Here is a 13,489-nt window from a genome sequence, read left to right as displayed (position 1 = left end):
TTGCTCCACTGAAACTTGGACAGATTTTCCGGAGGAAATGAACGGCTGAAACACTTCTGACATCTGTGGAACTGGACAACACTTCAATGAAAGAATGAAGGCAACTGCTCCCTTCAGTCTTAAGCACAATGCAAGCAATCGTAATAACAAATCATACTTCTGCCAAGGAGACATGTTCTATAATTGCAAAGCTTTCGCTGCAAAAAATGTTCCCATGCTGCAGAGCATCAGGTGGGATCCCCAAAACATAAAATACTTTCGGTGATGAAGAAGTTCAAACGAAAAAACCATTGCCACAAATATGAGCAGTGTGCACTTCTGCAAAATCATGGCTGTGGTTCAGACACAGAGATGGAACCAAGAAGCATGGTAAAACTACACCAATTATTACAGTTTATCAATCCTCTCATGAAGGCTGTGAAGTATCAATACACAACAGAAAAAAGAAAGGGGTATTATCCATAACCACTAGGGAAGAGAGGAGCATTCTCAGTCACCAAAGATTTATGTCTCCTGGCTATGAGTAGGATTACATTTATAAGATATCCAAAATAATTTGTAGTCAGCATTTATGGGACAAATGCATAAAAGAAAAGACAGCCAAGCTCATGGTTACTGAAAATCATTGCTGCAATAGCTCGAGTACTCAGCAATCCAAAGGAAACATTTGCAGGTCCTTGTACAATAGAGGTGGAATATTTCAAAGGCAACAAAGTAAATTGTTTTTACTATTATTCATACAGCACAACGTAAGTCTAGTTTCAACTTCCGTTTTTAACCTGAAAATTTGCGTCCTGTAATCTTCTCAGACTCATACAGAATATGATTGATAAGGCCCCTTGCAGCACTGCATAGCAAGGAATAATTTCATAAGATATGCTTCGACCATGATAAAGTACTGGAAGATAGTAAAACTGAAAAGAAAATTAAAATTCTACACTGGGCAGTAACTTACTCATCCTTCATTTTCTGTATCTTCTCTGGATCAGTTTCATGCATATTTTTCTTGAATTGTTGCCTCACCATGGTGACTAAAAGCTCTGTATTGTGTTTCTGGATTACAAAAGGCTGATTCAGTCTATTATTACAAAGAACTTTTCACAACTTCAAGGTGGGAGCAATGGTAAATTTTGCAGACAAAAAAATATGCATACCTGATGCCCAATATACTTCGCCCTCCGTAAGCATTCACGATATAACTACAGCATGAAAAAAGAGAAAATAGTAAACAGAAAAAAAAAAGAAATGCTTTTTCCTCATCAGCTATGATTTTGTTTGTTTCATTCATGACAATTTTTCATAAAGGTAACAAAGAACTAGGCTATAGGATGCATATTAGATGTGTCTTCTGGAAAAGCTGAAGCTAGAATTTAGGGTAACTGATCCAAATGAATGAAGCCTGATGACTGACTATTCATTAACAATACAACAGTACAAGTTGATTTGAAAGTTGGTCGCCACCCATAATACCAAGTAGAACACAGCAAAAAGCAAAAGGTGCAAAAGGAGCCTTACCCTAAGCACATTATCAGCAAGTTCTGGAGGCAAGGCTTTCTGGAGTGAAGGCATCTTCTTTAATGTTGTGCTAGTCACTAAAAAGGTATAAGAAATTGCTTTCATCAATAATATGCACATAGAGGATGGTTAGAACAAGAAAAGAAGTCAACATGTGTACTTATATGTGTCTGTGGCCAACAACAATAAGAAAATGTGGCCAGAAAACTTTGGTCAATTAATGTTTAAAGCGCACAGTAAAATTGTAAAACATATTTCCACAAGAGGACAGGAAAGAATATAAAAACTCACCTGTTGATGTACACATATACCACCTATTTTATCAACAAAATGAAAGAGCTGGGGATGGAAACTTGTCCCAAATGCTCACAAAGTTACATCCATCCAAAGGCCCATAGTTGCTTGTGTCAAAATATGATATTTCCAAGAGATAGCGGAGGACCCATCCAACCAATACATGGGCCTTTCATGCCCCCCTATTGATCAATGCAAGTAGACTGCAATATCTCAACATCCATGAAGTCACCTAGGCCTCAGATCAGGCAACTACTGAACGAAAAATAGGCAGCCCAATAGAAGGCGTCATTGGACTTATCCAAGAAGATGTCTTCCTTCCTTTATTTGTGTTGATGAATTGTTAACACCAAAAAAGAGCAACTACTATGACTACTTAACCAAAAAAGGAATTACTGAACCAAAAAAAAAAGGATTCTCAAATACGCAGGAGAGCTGCGCATCATTGCATTAAGAAGAGAAAAGGTACAACAGACCCCAACACCCACACACTCAACATAACTCACAATGGCACAGCACAGTCCCCTACACACAGACAATTACATCACATGTGCGCCACTAATAAGAAATGAACTCTACCAAAACGACCAGACCAACTAGCTCGATGCAGCCTCAAGCTGTGCCAAGCCTCTAGGCCCCGCTAAAACCCAGAGCTGCCCTTCCTATGGATCTGCCGGAGGACTACTTACACACTAGGGCAGCTCCATTGAAAACACACTCGTTCCTGTGAAGCCATAATCTTCAGGCTCCAAGTGTGATCAGAGTGTTCAGACCACCACCAGAAGCACCAGGAACCAAAGCATTTCACCTTATGCCACCATTGACCAGACTCTGTCAACCTCCAACAGTGATCATCTTGCATACCTAGCTGAAGCTTTACTTCAGTCACCAAGTCCCAAACATGCAGGAATCCAGAGCTCTATTGGAGCACAAACTAAGGCCAAAAGGGGCAGGTTTTTTCAAGAATATGCCTTTCTTCCTTAATTTGTGTCGTGTATAATTGTTGACACTAAAAGCACAGGCGCACAGCAAGCATGGCTACTGAACTAAAATTCAGGAGAAAAGGGGAAGGCTCTTTCAAGAATATGCCTCCTTTCCTTAATTTGTGACAAACTGTTGACATTGACACTGAACATGCTGAACCGAAAATTCAGGAGAAAAGGGAAAGAGTGGAAGGGCAGGCAATAAAAAAATAATTATTAGTGTTTCCAAGACAAGGACTGGATAGCAAAGAATAATCAAGCACGGCTGTTACTGTATCGAGGGATGCTCTTCAAATTTCGAAATAACCATTGTAGGGCCAGAGATAGACCATGTTATACTGGGTGATCCAATGCATTTGTAAAACTAATACAAAAAGATTATCAGAGGTAGTCCATTGACCATTGTATTGATCAATGCAAGTCGTCCCAAGAGAAACCTGCGATCAACAACAACAACAGTTCCATTCCAATTCCCAAGTGAAACCGAAGTACTAGAGGCAGCACCGCCACACGAACTAGCTGGCTGTGGCATTTGACATTTCCACGAATACCTCGTGAGCGCAACCGTCCCTGCCTGTCCCCAGCCCGCCTCCCCCCTCCTCTCCCTGCACTCCCAAACCTGAAGGAAGAAGCGAGAACAACCGCAGCAGCCGGCGCAACGGGCTCCCCAGCCGCGCCCCAAGTCCGCGAACTGCGAAGGAGCCGGTGCCAAGAAAGAAGGAAAAACCTTTCCCCTCCTCTAACGCCAATGGAACCAGGCCAACAAGGGGGAGCGGAGCAGCAGCAATGGTGATTAGGTTCTGACTTCAGGAATTGAGAGTGGAATACCTGCGGATCTCCCGGCGGCGGGGCGGCGGCGGCTGGCCTCTTTGCGCTCGAGCGACTGTGCCTCCGTGGAGGGAGTGGGCTACGTCGTGCAAAAATAACCGAGCAGTAAGGCCTTGGCTATTGGTTGGCGTATTCGAGTGGTTCCGCTTTCGGCCCGCCCGGGCCAGTTCCATCATCCATGCTCCATGCCCCCCTAGTAGTAGCAACTGCGACGGCAAAACGTGGGCGGCGATCCCCGGCCCGGAATCCCCAAACCATACCACCCATAGCCACGCGCGTCTACACCTGCGCTGCGTGCCAGGCGCGGGCGCTGGGCGGCTGGGAACCTTGCCTGGCGCGGCAGCCAGCAGCGCGCCTGGGCCGCTTGGCAGGCGGCGTCCGGTTGCTGGGGTCTGGAACGCTGCCGCGGTGGGAGACAAGGAAGGCAATGTGATGAACAAGGAAGGGTTCTCTGCAGCTGCAATTGGTTCGTCTCTTGTCCTTGCTCCCCAGATGTTTTCTTGCTAGGATGTTTGATTTCAGCGTGTTTTATGTGCTTGCATTACATGTCTAGTAGAGTAGCTTGGCACTGCTATGCAAGACATAAATAACCTTGTCCTCTGGAAATGATAGTGGAAGTAAATATTTTGCGGTACATAGAGAATTCTTGCCATGTGTCGAAATGTCAAATATAGTAGCATCTCATCATGTACATATTTAAAAACAAAAGTAGTACATCTCGAAGATAATACTGCTTTCAAGTTACAGTACTCTACACAATGTGATGAACAGGAACATTTGGAAATGCAAGTCCAATTCTGTCACTGCCATGGACCAGAATACAATTGAAACACAAATCTGACTTCCTGTCATGACTGATGAATTAGAACACTTATTCAATGGCAGAACACAAATCTGATCTGTGTGTGACTCTCAATGGGCATGTGCTGAGTTGTGCTTCAGCACGGTGAAGAAGAGGAAAGCGAACACAGCAAACATAATGCTCATCCCTGCTAAGGTTACCACATCGGTGCTTATCCTCTTTTCACTCAAGGATCGTATGCTTGCTATCCTTTCCCACACATATGAGCCATCAGGGAGCTGTGGGCACTGGCACTGTCTCTCGCACTGGGATGTGTCACAGTAGAAACTTATCACTGTCAGCACACTCATCGCATACTGAAACGGGTTCGTCCAGTACATCCACTTGTAGAACCTGATATCGGAGAAGAGGACCACCACACCAGAGGCAGAGATCCACAGCGATGTGATTATGGAGACGAGGAAGGCGGCGAGGATCGGGCTCGGAGCCAGGAATGTAATCATCATGCCAAAGTAGGTCATACAGAGTGTGAAAAGGAAGAGAACTGACCAGTAGGCCAAGAAATCGGCGGCTGTCTGGGTTGCTATCCCTGCCATGCCATTGCCAATGCCCACGAATGCCAATGTTGCTATGAGGAAGTAGGGAATTTCACTGATCACCCATGACACAGGATAGATTATTGGAAGGTACATCTTGGACCTCATTTCACGGAAGTAGGCAAGCTTGTCAGTGCCAATTTGAGGAATCACATTGTTAGCGGATATAACCCCGATGAGTATAGTTTGCATGTAGATGTACAGTGATCTAGAAGTCACCTCATATGTGTCTTCGTACTTAATCTTAAAATAGAGTGAGCCCATCAGTAATCCAATCATCACACAGCCAGTAAACCTGCTGTAAGTGTAGTTGACATTCCTCCATAAGAACCTCTGTGTCCTTAACAAAACCAACCCTATTTGCCTTATAAATGACACTGGATAGTTGTAACTAATGGATCTCATGTTATGGTCCTTTTCATTTCCATGTTTGTTGTTCTTCATAGCAGTGTTAATGACCTTCATGGCCACCTCATACAAATGACTGTTCTGAAACTCGTCTGCAAAATCTGTCACTGCAAGTTTTTTTCTTGGAATTCCAAGTCCAGTTACACCCATAACAAAACTTATAGGATTCTGTGTCTGAAGGTAGTGAGGAACCCTTGGGATCATGGTAAAGTATCCAAGTATTTCATGGCAATTGAGTCCTACTGGGCCAAAGTAAGCTTGACGGCCTTCTTGAGTTAGGATGATGACTTGATGGAAGTGTGAAAGTGCACGGGTGTTGGGATAGTTAAATGTTGCGATGACCGATTGACCGCAAACTGGTAATTGTGATAAGATGCTCAAGATTGCTGAGGTACCAGATGAATCAAGACCTGAAAGAGGCTCCTCAAGGAATAGAATACTTGGGTTTGCTGCAAGTTCAACTGCAATTGTGAGCTTCTTTGCTACTTCAAATGTTTTCCCAGTCCCATCTCTCAGGGAACCAACCAAGTTATTGGCATAATACTGCAAGCCCAGCTGGTCAAGAACTAACTGAACATGCATATGCCTTCTTGCTTTGCTTATGCGATTTGTTAATCTAAGGCTGGCACTGAATTGAAGTGACTCACGTATGGTGAGGTAAGGTTGATGTGCATCAAGCCGCTCAGCATAGCCCACTCTTCTTGAGAAATCAGCAGAGGGTTTGGTGCCATTGACTCGGATATCTCCAGTAAAACTACCACCTAGAGGTGTCCTACCTGAAAGGCACTTTAGCAGTGTAGCTACACTTCCATTAGCACCCCCTACAAGAGCTAGCATAATTCCTGGTCTTGCACAACCACTGACATTCTCAAAATCTATAGCTTCTTCCTTTGTTACCTTTCCACACCTGTCACCGGAAAGCCTTGTCATACTGCATGTGATAAGGAATTAAAGTACATTTTGTTTTTTAAAACTTTATTGGCCTTGTCTCTGTCATCATGAATTTGCATTTAATCATGTATTATTTTTGTAATTTGTTAGTTCCATTTGTGTCACTTCATAATATGTTCTACTCTGAATAATATTTTGCTAACTTTCAGGTGCACACTTTATAAAACAGTACGCTAGTGTAGAATTGCAGCAGAATTAATTGGAAAATTACCTGACAAATGATAGTTCCAAGAATGATAAAGTCATCAGTGTGACTGGTATTGTCAACTGTTCTGAATCAATTTTAACTCTAAATTCTTCCTTCCAGCTCCTGACACTCGCATTCTCATCCTCAGAAAATATTGTTGTTGAACTAGATGCTAACTTTGGTGACTCCAGAAACTTGTATCTTCCTGACTCAATAGAAGCTTCTATACAACTGTCAGTTGAACTTGAATAAATCTCCACATCATACAAAAAATTCTTTGAAAGCTTCCTTTTTTTAATCTGTGGCACAGATTGACTGATTTGTGAAAACTCTATCTTATTTAGGAATATCAATGCCATTAACAGAGCGAGTAGCGTCCAACCAATTAGAATTATATAAGGGACCCAAGGCTTTCCTGAAACACCTGTCAACAGTTCAGCATAGATTAAGTAGGCCTTGCCAGTAGCCATCTCTGGATTGTCCTTGCAGAAAGTAAGTTGGTTTAGATATTTGTTGCAGAAGTCTTTGTAACCATATGAGAACTGTCGGTCGCAGAAGGACATATTGGCCCAACGAATTGGATTGATGTGTAATAGCCACTTCCAGTATTGAGGGATGTTAGATGGGTAAATCACAAATCCACTGAACAGAAGGAAAATGGAGACTATGAGGCCTGCATGCAGGTAGCAGTTCGAAACAGTATATCAGATGAAATCTACATGTTAATTTTGATAGAACTACAGAATTTAATCCAGGCTAACCAAAGTTTTGTAATGCTGTCTTCTCATACTTAAAGTTACAAAGATAGGGAAAAACTAGTTACCTGCCAAAGCATTTGCTGCTTCATGAATGGGTGCCATTGCACTCAGAAAGAAGAAGAATGATGATCCAAAGTAAGCCACGAGAAACATCAGAACTAAGTAGTCGAGGAACACTACTCCATTGTTTTCCAATGTCAGACCCGCTAGAAAATACACACAAACTGAATAAAGGAGTGCCTGCATTACACATAATATGTTTGCATTATACAACCTTTGTTGTCATAGTGGTGAAGCTAGAAAGTAATATGCTGGTTATGTTTAGGATCAAGTACCATTTAGACTGCATATATGTGCAGATGTTTACTATTGGTGACAAAAAGTTGAAGGATGAGATTACCTCAGTAAAAGCCTGGGGTAGATTACTAATGCAATGAGCTACAACATAAGAGGATGTCCTGAAAAATCTTTGGTCCCTATGTTTATAGAATGTGGGTCTCTGAAGCATATATAGAGGTAGCTGAGGCATATCTATGAGCAAAATGCTCATGCTGTTTACAAATCCTAGAGCTCTCACAGAGTTCATGTGTTGAAGATTATACTGGCCACCAAGCTTGTAGAACAGTGTCCCTGCAAATATACCAAGAATGCATGCCTGAAAAAAGAACTTTAGTAATGTACCTTATCCTATCATGATAAACCAAGGAGCCGACTCATCTGCCATGTTTGTTTAATAATAATTGGCAAACCTGGATGATTCTGAGTGAGCTCAACATTTGAAGTTGTTTCAAGATCCTAAGCTGCCTCTTGATCAGGGTTCTTGTTGATTTCCACCATGGTTGCACATATGGCCTCTTAAATTGCTCCCGTCGTAATTCATCCTCATTGCTCTATGGTTTTTTTATTTATCAAATGTGAAATACTTCAGTATTGAATTATTGAATAAATCTTCAAGTTCATCGTGACAAAATTTTGAAACCCAATCAACTTATGATTTACCACTGATAATCAGAAGAATAAGGTCTGAAGAAAACGTTAATAGTTTCACTTGCCTTATGGTCAGATCGTTCAAGTTGAAGGCGGATATGTCCTCGGGCATGAAGTAGACTGGAGAAAACTTGATCTAGATGTTGCTGTTGGTCAAATATTGGCCCAGTCGCTAGATACTGCATTGGCTCTTCGTTTATGGAAATTCCTGTTACCACATCGCCTACTTGGATGTTCCCTGTACTTTCAGCCCCAGTAGCAGATCCAGATTTGTTCAGAAGCTTTGCCACAACTATTTCTGAATGTAAAAATGAGATCGTTAATACAGTGTTAATCTCAATGTATATACAAATAGTTAGTTGTACACTGTATGGCAACTTGACCAAAAAAACTGACCCATTTCTTGATGTTCTGCATTTGAGTTTAAGGTGCTTGCTTCTTTCAAGGATAAGCCGATTCCTGGCTCACTCTCAACCCAGTATGTACTGAACTCCTTGTTCTTTCCAATGACCCTTACGATATCCAAGTAATGGTCAGATGAATAGTAGCATTCCACAAGCTCCACCAAACCTCTAGGAGTTAACCTTGGTAATAGGTACTGCATTCCATTTTCAGCAGCAATATCTTGAAGAAACTCCCAGGATTCGACATGCGATGGCTTCATATACCTAATAGCAATTTTTTTTTATTAAATGTGTATTGTCAACAAATTCACCTGAATATTTGAGAAGAACATGTGTAGCTAGTTACCCTAGTTGAGCAAAGTATGTGACTGCGTCCTGTCTTGGCCCTTGGTACAGCACATGCCCTTCTCCCAGTAGGATGATCCTGTCAAAGAGATCAAATGCTTCTTGCGAGAGGTGATTGAGGGCCATGACTGCAGATGATTGTTGGATTCTACAGACAGTCCTGATAGTATTGACCAAATCATAGGTCATTGCCAGGTCTGAGCCTGTCAATGGCTGGTCATAGACCATAACTGTGTAGGTCCCTAGTGCAAGTTCAGCTATTGTCAGTTTATCCCTGGCAGTATCTGATATCCCACTAACAAGGCAATTCTCTATTTTCTTCAGGTCAAGAATCTGCATGACATATTCAAGGAAAGGATCCTGTCCTTCTACAAGCGCGTAGGCAAAGAACTTTCGCATCTGTGGAGTAAAATTCTCAGGCCGGAGAACCTGCATGCAGTCCCTTGCGAACTCGAGAGTTTCTCGGACTGAGAGGAAGGGGATGTGCCTGGGATAGAAACCAGAGTTAAGGATGCTGTTCTTGAAAGTAACAGAATGAGAGACTACGAAAGCAAGAATATGTGGCAGATGTACAAATTTAACTTTTATCCCTTTTTGTTCTCTTCGCAAATAAACCTGTCATAACATAGCTAGACCTAAGTTCTTTGTTACTTTTTTCCTGTAACTAACCCATCTCAAGTAAATGTCTGAAGAGGGTTTTTTGTGTACTTTCATCACTAAATATTGTTATAACCTTTTGGTTTCCATGTCTTCTCCCAATTTTGCCCAAAGGAAAGGAACAGTTTGTTAGAGAGCTTGATTTCAGTTTCTAGTGATAACCTAAGCTCATATCATTTAGATGAGGCTGTTTTTGCTGGGTATTACAATCTTGCAATCTATATCTTCTCTAGTTGTCTTACATGTTGAGCTGTCCACAGACATAGGCAATTAATCGACTCTTTCGAACTTCCGATGCTGTCTTTTCATTGTAGTTGACTATGCCTGACAGCCCAGAATCTTGGCCTGGATCGGCTCTACCGGCAAGTATCTTCAGCAAGGTGCTCTTTCCACTGCCTGCACGTGGCAGAGACTGGTAACAGTAAGTGATAAAATGCTCATATAAATACTGGTTTACTTTGAGGGGAAAGTGGTTGTGTTTGGTTTTACAAGGTTTGAGTTACACACAAATTAAGATCCCTATAGTTTTAAATTTAGGGGGAATTTTGATCCTCTCCAATGACAAGGAACATTTTTGTACTTATCTTAAAATTCTAGTGATCAAAATAATACTTATTCTGAAATTTGAACGTAGGAAAACACTGTGCATGCTTGAATTGAACAAGGTTGATTACCAGGCGGACCAAGGACCAGAGTCATAGAACCCGGCATGATGTAGCCATCAATTCCCTTCAAGATTTGAAGCTCTGCTGATCGCTTGCTCAGGGACAGGCTTCTTATTGGTTGCACAAAGTACTCAAGCAGCTTGTTGCCAAAGGTTTCATATCTGAAGGTAGCTGTCTCGATCTTCGCCAGGTATGTTATCCCACAGAATTTGACGACCTGCAGTACCACATTGTACTAACTCTGTTTAACTTAATACCTAAATTCATATATTTTTTAGAACGTAATACCTAAATTTGTATATGAGAACACAATACCTAACATTAACGACCTGCAGTACCAAGTATGAGTTTTATTTCAATTCATATTGACGCTGTCTAATATAGTACCACATTGTACTAATGTTTTTTTTTTTTGGAACGGGTACTAATGTTGTATTCAGTTGCATAGTTTTAAGCCTAGGCCTTGTCCTTTTCATTTATAATTACTATAAATGGTTAGATCACTGCTGTTGAAAAAAATCGTACAATTACATATTTAGACTCCTTGTGACCTTGTCCAATTAGCCATTCTCAGATGCTCAACTTAAATTGCATTAGTTACCATACGGTAACGGTATTGATACATTTGATACGGTACTACTCAGTGGTATCTGTGGCTGCAAATCCTTTTCATTGCTTTGAGACTTGTCTACAAATTCTTTTTTTTATATAAGGTAGCGGTTCTGTGTACTCATGTTTCTGTTTATTGACAAGCATGAAGACTGTTCATTTATTGAGAAGCCGGCTTAGATGTATACGGGACATATATATTATTAATTATTATGTTCAACTTGTAACCCCACTTGATCCGGAGGTATCATCATAGTTAGCAAATCAGATGATCATGTGGATGCTTCTCGTTGCTTCAACTCGTTATTAATGTTTCGTTCAACTATATTAATTTGACACGGTCATTGGATCATTTTGTTCCACGTGGTGAGAATTCCTGTATCCTCAACGTGAATGACCTAATGTCTGTAATAATAAGATATGGTTAGTCAAACCTAAAGCTCGCTGCTAATTGTCTCAACTTGTAGGCTGATGTTATTATTGTTCTATTTTTGGTCTCTGTCACACACTACATGCCAAGAAAGCACCTTTTAAACCACTGTATCTAGTTATACTAATTTTGTTCATAGTATATATTATATATAAGCTTGTGTAGAACTGATGACAGTCTATGTATGCAAGCCAACCTGTTTGTGCAATGGCTGGCTGCACAGAAGATATGTATATATATAGTAGTTACAATTCGTTTCATTTGAAAAAAAGGACAAGTTTAGTCCTCAAGTTAAAGCACATTTGAAGATCCAAAGTGTTCTCAGTTAAAATGGTTGGTATTTTTTAAAGGCACGAAGATTATTGAATGTTTTTTCAAAGACAAGATTATTGAAATTGAAACCAATGAACTAAAACTACATTGTCCTGACGTTTCAAAACTACATTTGCTTCTGCTTTAATTTGTTCGAACTCCAGCTAGCGTGATCAACTTTTTGTGAAGTATTATGGTGCAAATGATGATGAACGGCGATGGGACATTTCTCACATCCACAGTTATTGATTTAAGAATGGGACGAACCAAAGAAGTGCTTACCTTGAAATGTTGAACATATTGCTCTCTCCTTTCCAAACTATCTAAGTCATTTTAGTTTCGGTAAATCTGTAGCTCACTCGAGCGTTTCTGGCGCGTCCGTCACTCGATTTTCTGGCCGTCCATCTGCTTATGTCAACGGACTTGATGATAGACGAAGCGCCTGTGCGTGCACACTCTTCCCCGCCGCATGCAGCTGGATAAGGCGCATCCCAGCTCACGCACTGAATAGCTCACGTTCCATCACACGACTACTCCAGTATACTCCTCGCAGCTTTCTTCTCGCGTCCTTCTCTTTCTTTCTTGCCTCCGACCCTGCCCCGGCGACCTTCTCTTTCTTCCTTGCCTCCGACCCCACCCCAGCGCCCGCGCCACCGCACCCCGCCACGCCTGCGACCCTGCACCCTGGCGTGCCCCTCGGCCTTGTCGTCCCGGCGTCACCGTTGACCGGGCACCGAGCGTCCGAGCTGCCACGCGCGCGCCGGCGCGCGCCCCTGCTTACTTCTGCCTCCCCACCCATCCGCTGCCGGCAACTTTATACAAATTCATTCCTTGGGAAGTAGTTACAGATTACATCTCATTGTAGCATATTTTACTATTACTATTTAGGTGTAAGTTCTATGTTTAATTGGTGTAAATTGATTTTATAAATGAGAATGGTGATTTGGATTACTTGAACAGTTCTGTGATCTTTGTTTTTGGCTCTTTTTTTGTCTTAATGTTTTATTGCTTTGATCTTCTTCTAATTTGTTTTTCATAGAACTGATCTATTAAATCTGTCTTTTTTCTTTGTTTTTTGCTTTGATCTTCTTCTAATTTGCCTTTCATAGAACTGGTCTGTTTAATCTGTCTTTTTTCTTTGTTTTTTTGCTTTGATTTTCTTCTAATTTGCATTTCATACAACTGATCTAATTAATTTGTATTTTTTTTCTTTGTTTTTCGCTCTATTTTTTTTCTTTTATTTGGTTCGTTGGATTTTGATCTCGTGGTTATGGGAATCGAGTGACAGAACACCTTGAAACACTCAATTTGTTTTGTTTGGTAAATTCAAGTGATTTAAGTTGTTCTGTCACTCGGGTGATAGGAGGGTGTAAATCACCCGAGTTTTCAGTATACAGACTCTTTAGTTTTTGTTTTAAGTCAAACTTCAAGCATCAATTTTGATTTAAGTTTATAGGAAAAATGCACATACATCTATAACATCGTGTTCGGTTTTATTTATTTGGTATCGTAGATTTTAATATATTTTTATAAATTTGATGAAGTTTGGCACAGGACAAACCTTAAACAATTTACAATTTGTACCCGATGTGTACTGTCCCAATATTCTTTTCATGTGTCGAGAAGTAATGTATCTATGCACCCCTAAGTCGAGCGCATCCCACTCAAATTTGCTTTAGCTATGCTCTGTTCTACACTTCGGATCATCAACCTATCAATGAGAGATTTGTCTTTTTGTTTGCGCCCTAGCCAATTACC

General features: G+C 41.1%; 1 protein-coding gene and 1 long non-coding RNA gene across 4 annotated transcripts; one reads left to right on the top strand and one right to left on the bottom strand.

The window, feature by feature from the left end:
* Positions 1-609: 609 nt before the first annotated feature.
* LOC136504787 (uncharacterized) lies at positions 610-3,973 on the bottom strand. 2 transcript variants are annotated; one of them, XM_066499790.1, is made up of 5 exons: positions 3,621-3,973; positions 1,516-1,585; positions 1,155-1,199; positions 956-1,053; positions 610-847 (listed from the first exon to the last, which is right to left on the bottom strand). In XM_066499790.1, exons 1-5 carry the CDS (start codon positions 3,794-3,796, stop codon positions 775-777), a joined length of 462 nt encoding a protein of 153 aa, XP_066355887.1. In that variant the 5' UTR covers positions 3,797-3,973; the 3' UTR covers positions 610-774. The 2 variants fall into 2 exon arrangements, with proteins under 2 accessions (XP_066355887.1, XP_066355888.1); XM_066499791.1 differs by having other exon boundaries at positions 1,516-1,592; positions 3,621-3,758.
* Positions 3,948-10,711, top strand: LOC136504789 (uncharacterized). 2 transcript variants are annotated; one of them, XR_010770986.1, is made up of 5 exons: positions 3,948-4,086; positions 9,110-9,292; positions 9,383-9,627; positions 10,030-10,136; positions 10,350-10,711. It is a non-coding gene; the product is annotated as an uncharacterized lncRNA (long non-coding RNA). The 2 variants fall into 2 exon arrangements; XR_010770987.1 differs by lacking the exon at positions 9,110-9,292 and having other exon boundaries at positions 3,969-4,086.
* The last annotated feature ends 2,778 nt before the right edge of the window (positions 10,712-13,489 follow it).

This window comes from Miscanthus floridulus, chromosome 14, assembly GCF_019320115.1.
Source record: "Miscanthus floridulus cultivar M001 chromosome 14, ASM1932011v1, whole genome shotgun sequence".
Classification (NCBI taxonomy): Eukaryota; Viridiplantae; Streptophyta; class Magnoliopsida; order Poales; family Poaceae; genus Miscanthus; species Miscanthus floridulus.
Note: the sequence above shows the minus strand (reverse complement) of the source record. Positions and strands in the feature narration are given on the sequence as shown.